We start from the raw sequence: 18,036 nt of genomic DNA, 5'->3' as shown, positions 1-18,036 counted from the left end.
GCACGTACAATACGATTGGTGGACATCACATTAATCTTCTTTTTTTTTTTTTTTTCTGAACACTTGAAGGCCGTGTATTTATTTATTTATTTATTTTTTATTTTATTTTATTTTATTTTTGTTTAATTTCCACACAGAAATTTTAGCGAAAATAAATAAATAAAAAAGTGAATATAATTTTTATAAGTGTTTTTGTTTTTGTTTTCTTCTTTTTTGTTTCCCCCATTTGGACGCGAAGGGGGGGGAGAAACAAGACGGATTATGTTCTCAAAAATGCGCATTTTACTCCGCACCTCCACGATCGGCGTCGCCACGGGGACAATGGCGATGGCAACAACGTTTTGTGTGTCTGGTGCGCATGTTGCTGCAGTACGCCGGGCCTCCTCCTCGACGTCGGACAATTCACCGGCACTCTTGTCGCAGCGAAGCTTTTTTTCCGGGGGCGCCGATGGCCGCTCCTCCGCGTCGATTGTCGTGGTCGATGCTGAGCTTGCCGCGAAGGAGCGTGACCGCATCGCACGCGAGATGTTGTCGCAGAACATGCCTAGCCCTCATGCCGAGGAGCGATTGGTGGTGACGATGAGGGGACTGGAACACACTGTGCCGTATACCCTTCGTATCGTTCTGAACGGGCCAAACGAAGCAAAGAATGGTGAAGTCATAGCAGGGAAAGTATTAAAAGAGGCCTTCGAGGTTGTGGATCAGCATTTGAATCACTATAACCCGGAGAGCGAGGTGTCGGCAATCAACCAGCTTCCTTTGGGGGCGAAGCACACCATGTCACAGCACATGCGACGTGTGATGGAGTGTTGCGTACGGGTGTACGCATCCAGTGGAGCCTGCTTTGACCCTGCCACAGGACCGCTGGTTGAATTTCTCCGTTCTGTCATGAAGGATGAGAAGAGTGACACAGAGTCAACACTTACGGAAGAGGAAGTGGAGCGCTTTTGCCTGCCCCAGAGTTTTGATGTAAATATGACAGACGGCACAATCGCCCGCAAGCACGAGGGTGCCAAGTTGGATTTGGGTGGTGTAAACAAGGGCTACACTGTGGACCGTGTGGTGGAAAAGCTTAACGCAGCTGGGATGCGGGATGTGATGTTTGAATGGGGAGGTGATTGCCGTGCAACGGGAGTGAATTATCAGCATCAGCCGTGGGCCATTGCCATTGTGCGCCCACCGCCTGTCGAGGTGGTGGAACAACGCGCCAAGGAAGGGTTGGATGAAAAAAATGAGGCATCACAGTTGCTTCGACTCATGTATCTTGACGATGAGGCACTGTGTACGAGTGGCGACTATGAAAATGTCATGTACAGTCCAAAATATGGTGTCCGCAGCAACATCTTTGACTGGAAAAAGAGGAGTCTGCTGGAGCCCGTCGAAAGTGAACTGGCGCAGGTTTCCATCAAGTGCTACAGCGCAATGTACGCTGACGCACTTGCAACGGCAAGCCTCATCAAACGTGAGATTTCAAAAGTACGGCATATGTTGGAGGAATGGCGTCACTCGCGAAATCGCGTCACGAATTACGTTACCTACACACGACAGGGCGAACGCGTAGCCCGTATGTTTGAAATAGCAACAGAAAATGCCGAGATTCGCAAAAACCGTATTGCCGGTTCCCTTCCTGCACGCGTAATTGTTGTGGGTGGTGGTCTTGCCGGGTTGTCTGCTGCCATCGAGGCCACCGCCTGCGGAGCCCAGGTCATCCTGCTGGAGAAGGAACCGAGGGTTGGCGGCAACAGCGCCAAGGCAACGTCCGGCATCAATGGCTGGGGCACACGCGCACAGGCACTGGATGACATCCAAGATAACAGCAATATATTTGAGCGCGACACGCACAAATCGGGTCTCGGCGGCAGCACCGTCCCCAGTCTGGTACGCACACTCTCCGTAAAGAGCGGGGATGCCATTTCTTGGCTTTCGTCGCTTGGCGTTCCCCTGACAGTGCTTTCGCAGCTTGTGGGCACAGCCGCAAGCGCACGCACCGTGCCCCCGATAAGGCAGACGGCACTCCTGTGCCCATTGGCTTCACCATCATGCGGACGCTTGAGCAGCACGTTCGCACGAAGCTGGCGGATCGCGTGACGATCATGGAAAACATTGTCGTCACTTCGCTTCTACATGAGATCAAAGGTACACCCGATGGTGGGCGTGAAGTGAGAGTCACGGGCGTTACTTACAAGAAGTCCGATGAGAAGGAGACAAGTTCGATGAAACTTACCGCGGATGCCGTCATTCTCGCCACCGGCGGCTTTTCAAATGATCACATGTCGCAATCACTCATTGGCGAGTTTGCGCCAGAGTTGTCCGGCTTCCCTACAACCAATGGACCGTGGGCCACGGGTGACGGCGTCAAGCTTGCACGACGCCTTGGTGCAACGCTTGTCGACATGGAAAAGGTACAACTTCACCCGACAGGCCTCATCGACCCGAAAGACCCCGCAAACCCGACCAAGTACCTTGGCCCGGAGGCGCTGCGTGGGTCGGGCGGCGTCCTGCTAAACAAGAAGGGTGAGCGGTTTGTCAATGAGCTTGACCTCCGTTCCGTGGTCTCCAACGCCATCATTGAGCAGGGAGACGAATATCCATATTCAGGCGGTAGCAAATTCGCCTTCTGTGTGCTCAATGACGCAGCGGTGGAGCTCTTTGGCGTCAATCTGTTGAGCTTTTACGCAAATACTTTGGGAGTGTTTAAGCGTGTGGATGACCTGCAGGGGCTGGCAATGCTCATTGGTTGTGATGTTTTAACATTGCAGAATACGCTGGAGGCATACGAGTCAAACAGTATTGTTACCTCTGCGTGTCCATTTACTGGAAAGGTTGTCTACCCGTGTGTACTGGGACCGCAGGGTCCCTTTTATGTTGCCTTTGTGACGCCGTCGATCCACTACACAATGGGCGGCTGCCTCATTTCGCCCTCGGCAGAAATTCAGCGTGAGCACCATTCTCTGAACCTTCTTGAGAATCAACGTCCCATTCTTGGCTTGTTTGGTGCGGGCGAGGTGACGGGTGGGGTGCATGGCGGAAATCGGCTTGGTGGCAATTCGCTGCTGGAATGCGTCGTCTTTGGCCGCATTGCTGGGGATCGTGCCGCGACTATCCTGCAGAAGCAAGTGTATGCGCTTTCAAAGGATAAGTGGACATCCGTTGTGGTCCGTGAATCCCGCAGTGGTGAACGGTTTGGGACCGGCTCTCGTGTGCTGCGGTTTAACCTTCCGGGTGCCTTGCAGCGTTCTGGACTTTACCTCGGCCAGTTTATTGCCATCCGCGGTGAGTGGGATGGCCAGCAGCTCATTGGGTACTACAGCCCCATCACATTGCCTGATGAACGTGGCGTCATATCTATCCTTGCCCGTGGGGACAAGGGGACTTTGAAGGAGTGGATTTCTGCCATGCGCCCTGGTGACTCCGTAGAGATTAAAAGTTGCGGTGGCATTCTCATTGAGCGCAACCCGGCGAAGAAACAATTTCTCTTCCACGGACATGTTATACGGCAATTCGGGCTTATTGCGGGGGGCTCAGGCGTGGCACCGATGCTGCAGATCATTCGTGCCGCGCTGGAACGCCCATTCGTGGATACAACAGAGTCCATTCGTTTAGTTTACACCGCCGAGGAATATGAAGAGTTAACGTACCGTGAACTGCTTCATCACTATTCCAAGGAGAATCCGGACAAGTTTTCCGTTGAATTTTCTCTTAACAACCCACCGGAGGGATGGACCGGGGGTGTTGGCTTCGTTGATCGTCCGTCGCTGCGGAAAACACTGCAGCCTCCGTCAAATGATCTGCTTATTGCCATCTGCGGCCCGCCCGCTATGCAGCGTGCAATGAAGAACGACCTGCTGGCTATGGGTTATAACCCAGCGCTTGTGCACACGGTGGATGATGACATGCAAGCCGCACTGTAACCCAAAACCGACATGAAAGAAAAAAAAAAAGGAAAGAAAGAAACAGAGAGTCCGAGCGTGTGTGTGTGTGTGGTGTGGGAAAAAATGTTAAGAGAATGATGAAACAACAACAAAGCAATGTAAAATTCCCCATCGCATCCCGTTAATTTGTAGTATAAATGATTTCCTGTAATATAAGTCCTCCAATTTTATTTTATTTTATTTTTTGTTTTGTTTGTTTGTTTGTGATTATTATGGATTCCCTTTTCTTCTTCTCCGCTTCTGTTGTGAGAGGGGATTAGGGCTTCTGCCGCGTAATTGACCCTCGAGTTTTCTTTTTTTTTTTTGTGTGTGTGTGTGTTTGTTTGGATTTGTAAATTTCTACGCATATCCGTTTCATCCGATGCGTGGACTGAGAGGAATTGTCTTGGACTCTCTATTGGGTATGAAGTGTGCATGCATGTTGATATAAATATATATTTATATTTATGTTTATGTTTATGTTTTTCCGTGTGTGGTCTTAATGAAAGTCTGGAGAGAAAAAAAATAAATTAAATTAAATAAATGTTGTCTCCCCTCTTTTTTTTTTTTTTTTTTTTTCCTTTTGATTTAAAAGGGAAACGTAAGACGTGGACGCATCCTTCTTTGCCTCTGTCTGTGTCTGTGTGTGTGTGTGTGTGCGGTACTCTGTAGGGGGAAGAATTAGGACGGCTTTGTAGGCGGGGAGGGGTCTGTCTTTTAGGAAGAAAAGACGAAAGAAAAAGAAAAAGAAGTGCATCGGGGCGAGCACAAATAAACACACGACGTCAATCAAAAAGCACACACGTTGATTTAATGCAGCCTGCTGTTTTGCAGTGTCTTTTCTTCCTTCTTTGGAATGTGACAGCCGCGAAGTGTGCCCTCGGCTCCGCCGTCATTGTGGCACCGTTTTGGGCGATGATCATCAAACCGTTGCTGCAGCGACTTTGTGTCCCGGCGAAACGGAAGCAGCAGCAGCAGCAACAACAGCATGCGACGCCACCACCACCGCCAACAGTCCCAAGTCAGACATCCGGAGCTGCGGGGCAGAGAACTTCAGCGTCGCGGAAATCCTCATCGCCACGGCGCGGTGGGAAGGCTTCGGGTGCTAGGAAAAAACAGGCATCCAGGGAAGAGCCACGTGAAAAGGACCCATCTTCTTTTGAGGCTGCTGCTGCAACTGCTGCGGCGGTCTTGCAACCGAGCACGTCTCATACGGCGTCCATCACGAACGAGGCGCTTGCTTCGCTTTTTCGGTCGCCAGAGTTTACCAGCTGGTACAGTGGCCACCGTGACATTCTCCTGGAGCGGGTGCATGTACGGTGTGCGCAGCGGCTGTGGGAGTCACTTGCTGTCATGGTGGCGTTGTTAATGGGGATGTTTCTTCTTCCCTTCTTCGTACTCAACGATGGGGGTGCAACGTTGTGGGCCCTGCTGCAACGTCGCAGTGACAGCAAAGGATATGTAACGACAAACAATGGGTTGTGGAACCTGTTTTTCACGACAGTTTCTGTGCATGGGGAGCCATTGTTGATACTTGTGGCCGTTCTAACGCTCTTAACGACGGCCTTTATGCCGGTGGACGCGAAACAAACTGCGTCCACAGCGCTTGTTGCGTTTCTCGTGTTGCTGGTAGAGGCTGCCATGGTGGAGCATATGGCGTTGGGTGCCGGGCTATTGATGTTATTAGGAGTTGTGGCATGGCGCGTTTCATGCACTATGGTCTGAAACAAATGCAGAATTGTCAAGTAAGAGGAAGGGGAGGGGGAAAAAGAGAGGTTGAAAGGAAAGAAAGTTAGAGCAATATAGAGGGAATACGATGAGACCCGCATGTATATACATGTAATTTTATTGTATTGCCTTTTTTTTTTTTTTTTTTTCTGTAGTCTTGTTGACTTTTTGTGTGTGTGTGTTTATTTGTTTGTTTTTGCCATTGGACCTCACAAGGAAATGTGCGCCAAGCGTCCATGTTGCCGAAGGCGGGTTAATCGTACCCACGTACAATGTGTACGTGTAAATACGCACTTATATGTGTTATTTATTTATAGAAGGAGGGACTGTTGTGTATTTCCATGAGGAAAAGGGAGGAAAAGGCGAAAAACAAACAAACAAAAAAGAGGTGGGGCTGTTGTGTGTGTGTGTGTGAGAGGGAGAGAGAGAGAGAGAAGAAAAGAGATGTACACAAAAAATCGGCAAAAAGAAAAAAAAAAAAAAAAGAGCGATGGGGAAGATGTATGTTATACATGTATATCTACACTACGGGGGATGCGTATCCCTTTTATTTATTTTAATTTTTTTGTGTGTATTTTTCTCTCCCCCCCCTTTTTTTTTTTTTCTTTTCCTCCCCGGATGAGGCCGCCGTTTGTGTTTTATTCTGCAGAGTTGTGGGAAGGCAACGGATGGACCATCGTTTTTCAAAGCATGAGTATTTTATAAGCTGCAGTTTCACAATTCTCTTTTCTGGATTTGTGGCGGCTTCCTACTTTGACATTTCCACCTGTCCGTACCGGTACGATCGCGTGGCGTCCACGTCAAAATGGACAGGCGATGGGGACGGTGCATGTGAGTCGCATACACCAGGCAGGGGCGGGGTGGAGAGTTCCCACTCCCTCTTTACCTCAATAGCGCAGGGAGGCGACCTCACATGTCACATGGCGGATCTTGTCATTTGGGTTTACATTATAGCACTTCTGCTATTTATGTCGCATAAGTATTACTACTACCGTGTCATGGGGCTGCATTATTTCCTGTTGGATTACTGTTACTTTCATAATGCTTGCCTTGTACTTTTTTTACTGTGGTGTCTCGTCGATGTGCAGTGGTCGAATGAGCCATTAATCTCATGGGAGGTGTACTTGCCACAGACGTGGCTGAAGGAACGTCAATTGGCTCTTTCCGGCATTCAAAGCGGGGGGTTTGGTAGAAGCATCAAAGACATTGCCGCGAAGTCAACACCGTTGGTTAACCGGACGTGGACCGACTGGGCCCAACAACTCATTCCATCCACAGCGCGGCAGATGATTCTTGTGGCAGGAATTTATCAGCCCGTGTCGGTGAATGTTCGAACCATTGGATATGCAGCCGCAGAGGTATCGAGCACGGATGAGGTTCTACTGAACTTTCTTTCCTTTTTTGCCCTTGTGGCAGGGAGTTTTGGACCCATTTTGGGTGCCATATTGGTGTGGAGTAATTCCCTGTTGTTTCACTCCTTTGACCGCATGTCCTCTAGCTACCTCCATCTTGCCCCCGCGGTGACCCAACTGCTACTGCTGCATCGCCTCTTCACCAGCGCCAAGAAGGAACTTGCATCTTTTGAAACGTCTCCGAGCGGAACCGCTGCTGCTGCTGCTGCGGGTGGTGATAATGATGTTGGAACGCTGAAGCACCGAGTGGATGCTCTCTGCGTCACGGGGACCCTTTGCCACGATCTGCGACACGCCGTCTCCTACTGGACGATGCTGAAGCTTCATTTTGTGATGTTTATTGCATGGCAAATTTTTTATCATACATTTAGTGAAAGTCGTCGTCGTCGTCGTACAAGGAAGTACCAGAAAAAATTAAAAGAAATTGCTTTGCGGCATGAAGAATTTTGCCGTCTCACTGGCACAACATTAGAGGAGGCCCAACTGTTGCGGCCCATATTTGTTCTTTCGGAGGGAATTGTAGGGGATCCCACGCAGCGTGTCACGGCGTACACGTGGTTGATGGAGCATCCTCCACTTGGTAAAGAAGGGGTGCTCTATCGTTTTGTCACCATTTTTGGTACCGGTTATCTACCGACGGTGGTACTTTTTCAGGTAGCACAATGGCTGTTACATATGTGCTTTTTCACCTTGGCGTACCCTATCATGTATTACAGCTTTCATGTAGCACTTTCTGCATGGCCATTGGCTTTGTATTTAACCTTCTTTCTTCTTTATACTGTGTATAATGCCGCGGCGGTAAATAAGAGGTGGATTCAGAAACTGCAAAGATTAGCGATGATTGGAATGGAAGTGCAACGTAATCATGGAGAAAATTATTTCCCTCGCTTAGATGGCAACGTCAAAAACACCTGAGCCCATTGACAAATGGGGGGGGGGGGGGGGGGAAAGAAAAAAAAAAAATTGAGAAGAAGAAGAATGGAGGGGTGGATATAAGAAGAGAGAGGCGCATGCTCGTAAACCGGAAAAAAGAAAAAAAATAAAAATAGATCCGTAAGATGTATCTTCTTTCTCTCAGAGTGTGTGTATGTGTGTGTGCATTGTGACCTCAGCGCTTAAAATGAGAAGGAGGAGGTGTTGGTGGCATCGCTATTTTATTTATTTATTTATTTTTTCATTTTATTTTTATTGTTTTTTTATTTTTTTTTAGAAGAAAACAAAAGGAGATAACGTGGCGGTGTGGTTGGCTGTTATTCGCCTTATTTATTTATTTATTTATTTTTTCATGGTTCCATCCGTAAGGCTGAATGCCCGTGTGCCCGTCATCGTCTGCCTTAACCCTTCTTTCTCTCTCTCCCAATATCTACACATGCATGTCTACATATATGTGTTCGACCCTCCCCCAAACTTTAACCCACTTTGAAAACAGGAGGGTGTGGAGGCAACGACAAAAACACCAACGAGAAAAGAAGAAGAAAAAAAAAAAAGAGGAGAAATGCCAGCAAGGAAGACGAATCGGCAAGGCACAGGAGGACAACGTTATCACAGAAACCGACTTGGGTGCATGTTGGTGCCTCACGGCCGTGTGTCTGGGTTACTCTTCACGGTGAACCCACGGCAGGAGTCCAAGGCCCTCCGCGAGCTGCAGTTATATCTCCACCCCCTCATTGCAGATCTGGAGGAGGCCCATAAAAGAGTGGAGGAGCATGTCGATGACAGAGGCAGATGTGATAACGCGACGACGGAGAAGCAGAGCTCTTCGAAAATGAGCACCGATGCAGAAGGTAAGATAACGCCCTCAACCTCCAGCCTTCTCGCGGCGGAACTGGCCGAATACATCACAACCCGCGGAGGGCAACGCCGTCACGAAATGAGACGAATTCCGATGAAAGAAGAAAAGAGCGATGTGTCAGACGACGAAGACGAAAAAAAGAGTACGGATAATAATAATAATAATAACAATAGTGATATTCTTCTTAATCGCAGCAGCGATGATGGCAGTCACGACACGGATGCGGGGCGGCAATCTTCTGCACGGAAGCGCCAACGGCACGAAACGGAAGGATCCAAACGAAGTGTTATTAACAGCCTTCGGTGGCTGGCGCCGCTCGAAACGGGTTGCAAAGGACACCTGATGGTCAGCATTCCGTTTGCCTCGCAGGAACAGGGAGAAAACGAAGAAAGAGAAACGGGAGCAACTACCGCGGAGACGCAGATTGTGAAGAGTGAGGCGGTAGAGGCGTCAACTCCACGCACCGCTTCCGTAAGTGGCGCAGTCTCGCGTGGCCAAGGTGAGCCTCCCCATTCAATTCTTTACAATCCGCTGGTGCACATTGTCGTTGAACGCATATTCAAAGACATTGAAGAAAATCCACGGCCGTTGCTGCGAAACTGCTTTCGCCTCATGCCCTGTGAATTGACCTGCTGCCCCACCTTGCCGGAGATGCGGGAAGCGCTCGGGCAACTTGTGGGTGCACACTTCCCTCCCACAAAAGGCCCTCAGCGGCTCCATCGCGTCAGTCTCGCCTTCAGTGTCAAGAACAACACGGGGGTAGAAAACAAAAAGTCGTATTTCCACGCGGCTCTCGAAACGGTGTTTCCAGTGAACCGATTTGTCCTGATCCCGGCGGCCCGAATAAAAGGCCCCGACGGCGAGACCGAGGCGGTCTTTTGCGCATTCGTGGCGCACGCAACTTGCGCCATGGGAGTGCAGCGGCTCTTCTCGCACCGCGGCGGGTACAACCTGCACGCCCTTAGCGCCAAGCAGCTCGAACTTTCATCCTCCGTTTAACCAACAAAAAAAAAAAAAAGTAAAGGAAAAGAAAAATAGGCGGACGAAGTGCAGAGCAAAAACGTGCGGCGTTTTTTCTTGAAGGAAGAAAAGGGGAAATCAGTTCGGAGAGAAGTTATTTTTTCTTTGGGAAAGAAAGTGTTCACCCCACGCCTCTTCCCATTGACCACGACAACCGCAGCCACACGCGGACCCAAAAGCTGCACATTTTTCCCCGCCGATTTATAGGCTTGTTGCCTTTCATGTGCTTAACAGGAATGTAACAGGCATAGAGAAAAAGCCTGCGCGACCCGGGTCCTCCGGAACAAAGCCAGGAGCCAGCAATGTTTCCCTCACGGGGTCGTCGTTGTTGGCGCGGGGCTGACGGCATCAAAACCAGCGCCCGGACCAGCTGCGTCTTGCTGGGGCACGTGCTGCCAAATCAATAAGCCATTACAACAATTCCTTGAGAGACAGACTGTGGGTCCACAAACAAAAAAAAAAAAAGCGAAGGAAAAGGAGGAAAGAAAAGACGGGAATGCCGCACACGCGGGCGCACGGACAGGCAGCGATCCGGAACCAAAAGAGGCGGCATGTCAAGCAGGAAAATGGTAAGAGGACAAAAATGGGTCTCTCACATCATAAGAAATAAAATAAAACCAAAAAAAAAAAGAAGATGTTAAACTAAAAGAGATTCGACGTTTTTTTTTCTTTTCTTACCATGATTGCTCAACGGACCAGTAAAGCCCATTCCCCACACAAAAACAAAACAAAACAAAAAAAAAGAACACAAAAGCCGCAGTGTTAAACAGTACTCCCGTCCACACATACGCATACCCCCGCCCTACCGCAGATAAAATTAACCAGGTAAATGATTTCATTAAATAAATGGATGATGGAAAACACTAATTACGCCTTGGATGCGTCGTGTTGCCTGACGCCGGTCGTGGAATGAACCCTCTGCGGCTAAACGGCCGCGTGACGCTGGCAGAACGCCTTGATGCGCTCAACAGCCTCACGGTATACCTCAACGGGCCGCGTCGTCGTTAACCGCGTGAAGCCTGGTGCATGGAAGATGGTTCCAGGCAGCACCTGCACGTTTTCCTCCTCGAGCAGCTTCTCGAAGAACTCCACGTCGGTCTTGATGTCTCTGTACTTCTCCAAATCAATCCTCGACATCAAGTACATTGCTCCCCGCGGCATCGTCGGAGCCAGGCCGATACACTCACCAATGTGATTGTACAGGTACATGGCGCTTTCCTCGATTTTGGCAACGATCTGATCAAGGTGCTCCTGCGGAGTGTTGAGGAGGGCCTCGCCAAGGGCTGCCTGGACAACCGTGCATGGCCCACAGACCAACATCCCCACGCGCTTCAGACCCTCCAGGAAGCTGGGGCCGTTGCCGTGTGGATCCACGTAGAGCAGCCATCCTAGCCGCCACCCGGGAACAACGAGGTTCTTCGCAGTGCCACCCAAAATCACGCGCGGCACCGTGGTCTCAAAGTCAGCCACAGACGTGAAGGTCGCGTTGGGATCCTTGCCATTGAAGACCATGCCAGCGTAGATCTCGTCCGAAAAGAGGGGCAGACGCAGTTCCTCGGCAAGCCGCACAATGTCCTCGACGTTTTTGCGGCTGAAGTTGCTGCCGCACGGGTTGGACGGGTTCGTTACAATGAGCAGCTTCGTCTTATCGTCCTTGAGCCTCCGGATCTCGTCAAGGTCGGCCTCCCAGTCGTTCTCCGGCCGACAATTGTAAAAGTGCATGCCGATGCCGTACGCCTTGCACACCGTCTCGTAGTGGGGGAAGCCCGGCTGGGGCACCAGGGCGTAGTCACCCGCGTCACAGATCGCCGTGATGGCCATCAGAATGCCATGCGACCCGCCAGAGCAGAGCACCACGTTATCCTTCACGATCGTGCTCTTCAGTTCTTCCTTGTGGACAAACGAGTTGCGCCACCATGTCGCGACAGCTTCGCGGGCTTCTGGGGAGCCCACCGTCGGGAAGTAGCCGTTGCACTCCTGTGAGTCGATCGCCTCCTTCAGCTTCTTGATTTGGGCTGCCGACGTGAGAAGGTTCTTGTCCAGCGTCGGGTCACCGACGGAGAGCTTAATAATCGGCTTCGGGGACGGCGACGGTTTCGCGTTGTCCGAAACGGTGCGAATGGGGTTGAACACGAGACCCGCATGGTTCGACATGGAAACGTCCCACGAGCTCATTTTGCGTTTTATCGATGTTTTTATTGTTTTATTTACTTTCCACAATTACGGGTTGCACTGATGCTTCTCTAAACCTAACCTTTGCACAACACCCAAATGCCACGGAGGAATACCGCACGGAAGCATGGGAAGTGGGTGCAAACAAAAAAAGCATAACAACACATCAACAAACAGATATCGCAATGTGAAACAAAAAGGCACAGAAACGTCAAGTACGGAGCGGAACAGGCACTAGTTGTGTGTGTGTGTGTGTGTGTCGGTGTGTGCACAGCGGCGGCAGACATCCTCGCTGTCCTCTTCTCTCCCACCTCACTTCTCCCCCCCCGGTGTGGACAAGCGGCTCGCGGTGACGCACTGAGGGTCCGCTCGCTATTAAAGGGGATGGCGGGCACGGTCTCGTGGAGGTTGTTGGGCTGGGCGGCATCAGCGTCACCATCTGACGATTCCCCCGTTGGCTCGTCAGGGGCGCGCTCAGATTTCCCGAGTTACATACATAAGAAGCTCCTCGCCACGTGCTGCCGCAGTGAGAGATCATTATCGGGGAGCGCGTGGGTGATCGCACACGCAGCTGACCCCTGGCGGTGCGGAATGACCGCCCATTCCACATGCGCACAACACCCGCTCAACCACAATCACGTGACTCAGTTTACGGCCACAAATGAGCAACAAAGGACACACCAAAGAGACCCAAGCCAAATAAAATAACAAAAATAGAGGCCTCTAACAGCTTCAAGCGCACACGCAGTACACGTCCATTGCCCTCTTCATCCACCCCGTCGTGGCAGGTCAGCAACCAAAGTATGATCCTTGTTTTTGAACCTTCGTTTTGCATTTAAATGACTCTCATTGCTCGCATATACATTTTTTTCCCTTCTTATTTGCATTCATTTCCTGGCACCCCCGCCAAACCCGTTGTTATTTCCTTTCGGAATTTTCCCTCCGGCCGCCTCAGCGCGGTGCCAGGGTCAATTGCTCCGTATTGTCGGGGGAAGCCAGGAGCCAGCAATGTTTCCCTCACGGGGTCGTCGTTGTTGGCGCGGGGCTGACGGCATCAAAACCAGCGCCCGGACCAGCTGCGTCTTGCTGGGAACAACCTCGTCCTCCGTTTGGCAAAGAATGCCTCGCGGCTCCCCCTCAGAGGCTGCCTTGATGGCGGCGCGGCTATGCTCGTATGTCGCTGGCTTCTCCAGGCGCGCGGTGAGGTCGACAACCGACACGCCGGGAGTCGGCACACGGAACGCCATGCCGGTCAGCCTGCCGTCCTGCGCGGGAATAACCTTCCCAACCGCCTTGGCCGCTCCGGTGGCGGACGGGACGATTTTCCACGCCGCACCGCGACCGCCGCGTGGGGTCATACTCCGGCGGGAACGCCACGCCATCCGCGCCCAGCGGGTCGTTAATGCCGAAGACCGCCCCGTGACGCCAGAAAAGCGCCCCGCGACGGCCTCGCGGGGGCAAGGCGGGGGGCCCGGGACGGTCGCCCTGCGTTGACGGCGGCGCCGGCCGCCAGCAAGGTTCCCTCTCGGGGGGACGTTGCCTGCAAATCCTTTTCCGGGATGGTGTCGCCAAGGGCCGGTTAGCGGGGATGTCTCTGATGTCCCCGGGGAGCGCGGCCGGCGCCGGGTGGGCGCGGCTCCTCGCACCAGCCCCTTTCGTGTCGCTACCGACTTCTCTTCGGTTGTCTCCGGAAGTGTGCATTTCTGTTTTTTTACGTTTTGTTTTCCTATTTTCCGTTTTTGTGGCGGAGCTTGTTCTAGATAAGGGAATGCTTTCTTCGCAGGAGGCGTGTCTTTACGAGGGTGCAAAAAATGCCCTAGCAAAAGTTACAAGAGTCTCTCTTCCGGGCGGCCGTGGGAAACCTTTTGGCGAAAAGCCCGAGGAAGCATTAGAAGGCCTCATGGATATGCTGGGTTTAGACGCACAGCCGGGGGCTATCGTATGCAAATCCGAAAGCGAGCTTATAGAGGTATCATCATCAACTCCTCTATTGATGTTTCTTTGCGAATTTGCAATGAACCTAAGAAACGAAGAACCCTCACCAATGGAACTTCAAGTCCTTCGCACTCGTTGTACCTTTGTGGCATCACTGCCCGATCGAGTAGCGAATGCGTTTCTGGGTACATTTGGGTCCACAAAAACTCTTGAAACAGACTTGGATCTCCTGGCAACTCGCATATGCCAGTCACTGTGTCGGTTTTTGTTTGTCATCCATGAAGCACCGCCAAGCAAAATGGTGCACGCAACCTCTACCATGAGACGATACAGGTTCAAAAGGGAGAATGCTCTTCTTGTATGTGAAGTCCTGATACAGAACTTGGTTCGGCGTGGGTTTATTCGAACCCTTTTCCAGTGTTTTATCAGCTCTCTAAAAGCGGCATTGCCCTTTTTGGCCTTCTTGGAAGAAATAGTACAACGTGTATTTGGGGCTGTTTACAAGTGTTGCTTAAAAAATGGCGAAGTTCCTCGTGCGAGTATGAGGAATATTGTGACCGCGAACCTCCACACAAACATACATTGGTCAGAATGGAATACATGGTTCCTGCGTGTGGCAGAAAGAGACACTGGATTGAGGCCTCTCCTTATATCATCTTTGATCAAGATGATCAACATTCCTGACAAGAATGAAGAAGCGGCTACGGAAGCACTGGCTATGTCTCGGGCATTAATGAAGGAGTTGTTCGTAACAGAAACTTCATATCTACCCACTGAACGGAGCCTCCTGCGCGTCATTTTTAGAGAGGTTCTTCCAGGGATTGTATCCCACAGTTCAGAAAGGGGAGAAATACCAATTTCAGAGATGGAGATGGGGTTATTCGCCGAGGCCTTCCAAAGATGGAGTACTCGTGATCTCATTGAAAAGGGCTCTGTTGAACTGAATACCACATTGGCGAATTCCATTTTGTACATCTTAATTCACATTAAGGAGTATCATGTTAAAGATACAAAAGGACATCTTCCAGGTGCATTACTCCAACCTCTTTTGGCTGGAATTTCTTTACGCTTCGAGTTGGTTCGAGCAGAGAGCCTGAAGACTGAAGCAATAACTGTGGCTTCAGTATTTGCGACCTTCTTTGTTGGGAATGATGAGGCAAGGAATGCTTTTTCAAGCTTGGAGCAGTTTCCATCTCTTCTGAATGACTGGTTGAAAGGCGAGGCGGACTCGACGTCAATCTCTGAAATGTCGCCGATCACTCCTATAGGAACTCATCGGGGCGGAAACAACAAGGTGGATCCTTTTTTCCGTCGTCGGAGCATAGATGATGAAGAGTATCCTCTTGACCCGGATGCCGCCTTCATGTTCTTTTGTCGGAGGGATGCTGGAACAATGAAAAAGACTGGGACGTTGACAACTGGTGGAACTGTTGTGTTTAACTTGGACACAATTGTGAACCATGGGCATTTGCCATCCTTTGGGAAAACACGGAATGAACAAGATGAACTGGAGGAAAGTGTGACAGTCCTAGTGACGCTGCGTGAATCCTATAACGCAATCATTGGGGTTGGACGGAGTAGTAATGCCCAAGTTCACGAGGTTCAACAAGCAGTAGAGAGTGGACTTCGGGGTTTCTTTCACGCCCTGAACAGGCTGAGAGAGAAACTTGGTATTTGGAAGGAACAGAAGGTCCATGGAGAGGTTCGAAGACTGCGAGAAAAGGTTGGGATGGAACTTAACCCCATGATCCCCTCCCTCCTTCCAGCACTGATGTCACTTACTATTCATGCACCAGAATCTCGACATAAGGAATTGATGGACCTGCGGTACTCTGTTATTGTATCGCTAGTGATTATTGCCCCGGAGAATGCACTGAGTCAGCTTGGTAAGATGCTGTACTCAAGTCACTATGGTATTTTTCAGCGTGTTGAAATGGCAAAAGCCGTTGCTGAGGCAGCCAAATACCTATCACAGGTAGAAGTGCGCGTGGAACCAGAAGAGGGAGGAGGAGCAGCAGCCTCCCAGAAACACGATATTTGGAAGGAAAGACTTACAAAAAGGCGAATTTATCCTCCTATACGCGAGGGAAATGCGAAGCCCATGTCGATAGTAATCAGTGAGGGAAGAGAGACTAGACGGTGGGGAAGCGCGGTAGCAGGAAGAGTTGATCGAAAAGAACGGATATATTGCAGCTTATTGACAAATGTGGTCCCTTTTTTTGTGTCAGCTCTTTTAGAAAAGGCTGAAAATGATCATTTTTCTTTTTTGAGTGAGTATGATCCCTATGTACCAACGGAAATACTTCGGAGCATTGGCACAGTGGTTCAGTGTATGGCTTCAGCTCGTCACATTGCTCCAGCCCTTTGTGAAAAACTCATGTCATTTGCCATACTGGCTGCAATTGAACATCCACTTTCAGTTGTTCGAAAGCAAGGATGGATTCTCATTGGGGAAATTATGAGGTGCTGGTGTGGGGCAGGTCCGCTTGTTCTGGAAGATGGCTCTTCATTTACGTCCCGCGGTGTTTTTGGGGGTTCGTTGTCGTACGTCTTTTCTCAAGAGTGGTTGGATGCTCAGCGGGCTTTGGGGACTTTGTTTGTCAAGACAAAGGACGATCCGAGCTGTGCAGAAGTCGCACTGCTTGTTCTCGCCGATATTCAAGACTTGGTAACGGCGAAAAAGGATCTAGAAGCAATGGAAAATCGGGTGGTCAACACGAAAAAGATTACCATGACGGCTGATACAAACAGCGATGTCCGTGTCGCCTGAGGTGTTAGTAACAAGCCTTCTACCTTTTACTTGTGCATGCTCCTTCTTTCTTTGCGCGTGTGTGTGTACGTGTGTGTGTGTGTGTGTGTGTGTGTGTGTGTGTGTGTGTGTGTGTGTGTGTGTGTGTGTGTGTGTGTGTGTGTGTGTGTGTATATATATATACGCTTGTGTCCATATAACGTTGTTGAGATGAATTGGATTCTTTTTCTTCAAGGAAGGACAATAGAGAGGTGAAAAAAGCAGTGCTATATGCGACGTCTCATCTTGTATCGTCGGGAATTGTGTGGGCGTGAAGCATGTGTCTCCTTGCGGCGATTTTTGCGCAGGAGAGGAACACCCAAGAAGGAGGAGGTTGAATCCGTTGATTCGGTGGATGTTCCTTCTCTGCGTGTTGGGGGCATGATGGCGGCACCTGACACTTCTTTAGATGATATCCGCACAGAAATCCTTCGTATGCGTTCAGAGCATGTGAGACGCGAAGAGAAGCTAAATGAGAACGCGGCTTCTTCAGTCAAGGAAGGGTCGACTATGAACGATGCCTGGAACGACGATATCGAGAAGCTCCGTTCCAACGAAATGTATGTTAAGGGGCATGATGTCCTTGAGCGTGTTAAGGCGAAGGATCGTGCAGTTCGAAAGCAACTTTTTCTAGATGCCGAAGAAGTCCTGAGAAAATCGAATAAGGAAGACACGCTTCGGTATCTGCAGTTGGTGTATGGGCGTATTGGATCATACCATCGTGAAGAAGTGATGGAAAGCGTAAAGGCATTGGTACAGTTAGTTGAAGAGGAGACACAAAAAATAAAAGGGAGAATCCAAGAGAATCTTATAGACAGAGACCCCTTGGCGGAATTGGATGCCGCCATCTCCTCCGACGAAGTAAAACAGATGGCGTGGGTAAATGCGTTGACAAATATTTCGGATGAAGATTTAAAAAAGCTGTGGAAATGGGGCATACTTGATTTTGACACGATCGAATCGCTGGCTTGTATGGACATGGATAACGAAACCCGTGTGGTGGATATGAACTTGCAAGAGAACAGTGAAACAGAGAAATTCTTTGTAAGTACCACAGGTCAACGTCAAATAGAAGGCGAAGACGACAGTTTATTGGATCCAACGATCCCTCAACTCTCCATTGCAGAAAACACTGAGGCGCTTCAGAATGTCGGTGAAATACCCGAGTTTACGGCAACACTTTACGAGAGTCTTTTTCTGGGATTTCCCAATATTGACTTAGCACCTGTCATACAAAAAGTTCAAGAAAAACGGTATGAGAGCATCTCAGAAAGCGAG

General features: G+C 50.0%; 7 protein-coding genes, 2 non-coding genes and 1 pseudogene across 9 annotated transcripts, besides 22 other annotated features; 6 read left to right on the top strand and 4 right to left on the bottom strand.

The window, feature by feature from the left end:
* Positions 1 to 10,671: a sequence feature (heterozygous, non-Esmeraldo-like haplotype).
* Positions 86 to 119: a microsatellite.
* Positions 149 to 186: a sequence feature (AT_rich).
* On the top strand, positions 264 to 3,911 carry Tc00.1047053511461.60 (annotated as a pseudogene).
* Positions 3,926 to 3,960: a microsatellite.
* Positions 4,097 to 4,116: a microsatellite.
* Positions 4,357 to 4,380: a sequence feature (AT_rich).
* Positions 4,430 to 4,456: a sequence feature (AT_rich).
* Positions 4,470 to 4,496: a microsatellite.
* Positions 4,543 to 4,570: a microsatellite.
* Positions 4,725 to 5,636, top strand: Tc00.1047053511461.50 (hypothetical protein, conserved; the record flags this gene model as incomplete). The annotated part of the gene is made up of 1 exon (XM_803999.1): positions 4,725 to 5,636. The coding sequence occupies one exon, from the start codon at positions 4,725 to 4,727 to the stop codon at positions 5,634 to 5,636; it is 912 nt and encodes a 303-aa protein (XP_809092.1).
* Positions 4,876 to 4,900: a microsatellite.
* Positions 6,053 to 6,084: a sequence feature (CT-rich).
* Positions 6,184 to 6,251: a sequence feature (A-rich).
* Positions 6,308 to 7,966, top strand: Tc00.1047053511461.40 (hypothetical protein, conserved; the record flags this gene model as incomplete). The annotated part of the gene is made up of 1 exon (XM_803998.1): positions 6,308 to 7,966. One exon carries the CDS (start codon positions 6,308 to 6,310, stop codon positions 7,964 to 7,966), a length of 1,659 nt encoding a protein of 552 aa, XP_809091.1.
* Positions 8,205 to 8,257: a microsatellite.
* Positions 8,311 to 8,332: a microsatellite.
* Tc00.1047053511461.30 (hypothetical protein, conserved) lies at positions 8,547 to 9,842 on the top strand (the record flags this gene model as incomplete). The annotated part of the gene is made up of 1 exon (XM_803997.1): positions 8,547 to 9,842. The coding sequence occupies one exon, from the start codon at positions 8,547 to 8,549 to the stop codon at positions 9,840 to 9,842; it is 1,296 nt and encodes a 431-aa protein (XP_809090.1).
* Positions 8,992 to 9,021: a microsatellite.
* Positions 10,583 to 10,616: a microsatellite.
* Positions 10,672 to 13,126: a sequence feature (areas not merged during assembly with more than two copies in the genome that could not be assigned to a particular haplotype).
* Tc00.1047053511461.20 (tyrosine aminotransferase) lies at positions 10,788 to 12,038 on the bottom strand (the record flags this gene model as incomplete). Its single annotated transcript, XM_803996.1, has 1 exon — positions 10,788 to 12,038. The coding sequence occupies one exon, from the start codon at positions 12,036 to 12,038 to the stop codon at positions 10,788 to 10,790; it is 1,251 nt and encodes a 416-aa protein (XP_809089.1).
* Positions 12,275 to 12,304: a microsatellite.
* Tc00.1047053511461.18 lies at positions 12,359 to 12,422 on the bottom strand. Its single transcript, XR_008255761.1, has one exon. It is a non-coding gene; the product is annotated as an H/ACA snoRNA, TC10C1H1 (small nucleolar RNA).
* Positions 12,460 to 12,545, bottom strand: Tc00.1047053511461.16. Its single transcript, XR_008255760.1, has one exon. It is a non-coding gene; the product is annotated as a C/D small nucleolar RNA (snoRNA), TB10C1C1 (small nucleolar RNA).
* Tc00.1047053511461.14 (glyceraldehyde 3-phosphate dehydrogenase, putative) lies at positions 13,004 to 13,417 on the bottom strand (the record flags this gene model as incomplete). Its single annotated transcript, XM_804001.1, has 1 exon — positions 13,004 to 13,417. The coding sequence occupies one exon, from the start codon at positions 13,415 to 13,417 to the stop codon at positions 13,004 to 13,006; it is 414 nt and encodes a 137-aa protein (XP_809094.1).
* Positions 13,127 to 13,990: a sequence feature (haploid, non-Esmeraldo-like haplotype).
* Positions 13,637 to 13,672: a sequence feature (GC_rich).
* On the top strand, positions 13,804 to 16,740 carry Tc00.1047053511461.10 (hypothetical protein, conserved; the record flags this gene model as incomplete). Its single annotated transcript, XM_803995.1, has 1 exon — positions 13,804 to 16,740. One exon carries the CDS (start codon positions 13,804 to 13,806, stop codon positions 16,738 to 16,740), a length of 2,937 nt encoding a protein of 978 aa, XP_809088.1.
* Positions 13,991 to 18,036: a sequence feature (heterozygous, non-Esmeraldo-like haplotype).
* Positions 16,793 to 16,891: a microsatellite.
* On the top strand, positions 16,990 to 18,036 carry Tc00.1047053511461.4 (hypothetical protein, conserved; the record flags this gene model as incomplete). The annotated part of the gene is made up of 1 exon (XM_804000.1): positions 16,990 to 18,036. A coding segment is annotated over one exon (1,047 nt), but the record flags the coding sequence as incomplete, so codon positions are not given.

Source organism: Trypanosoma cruzi, genomic scaffold, assembly GCF_000209065.1.
Source record: "Trypanosoma cruzi strain CL Brener 1047053517127 genomic scaffold, whole genome shotgun sequence".
Classification (NCBI taxonomy): Eukaryota; Euglenozoa; class Kinetoplastea; order Trypanosomatida; family Trypanosomatidae; genus Trypanosoma; species Trypanosoma cruzi.
The sequence above is the reverse complement of the archived record's forward strand: the minus strand, read 5'-3'. Positions and strand labels throughout refer to the sequence as shown.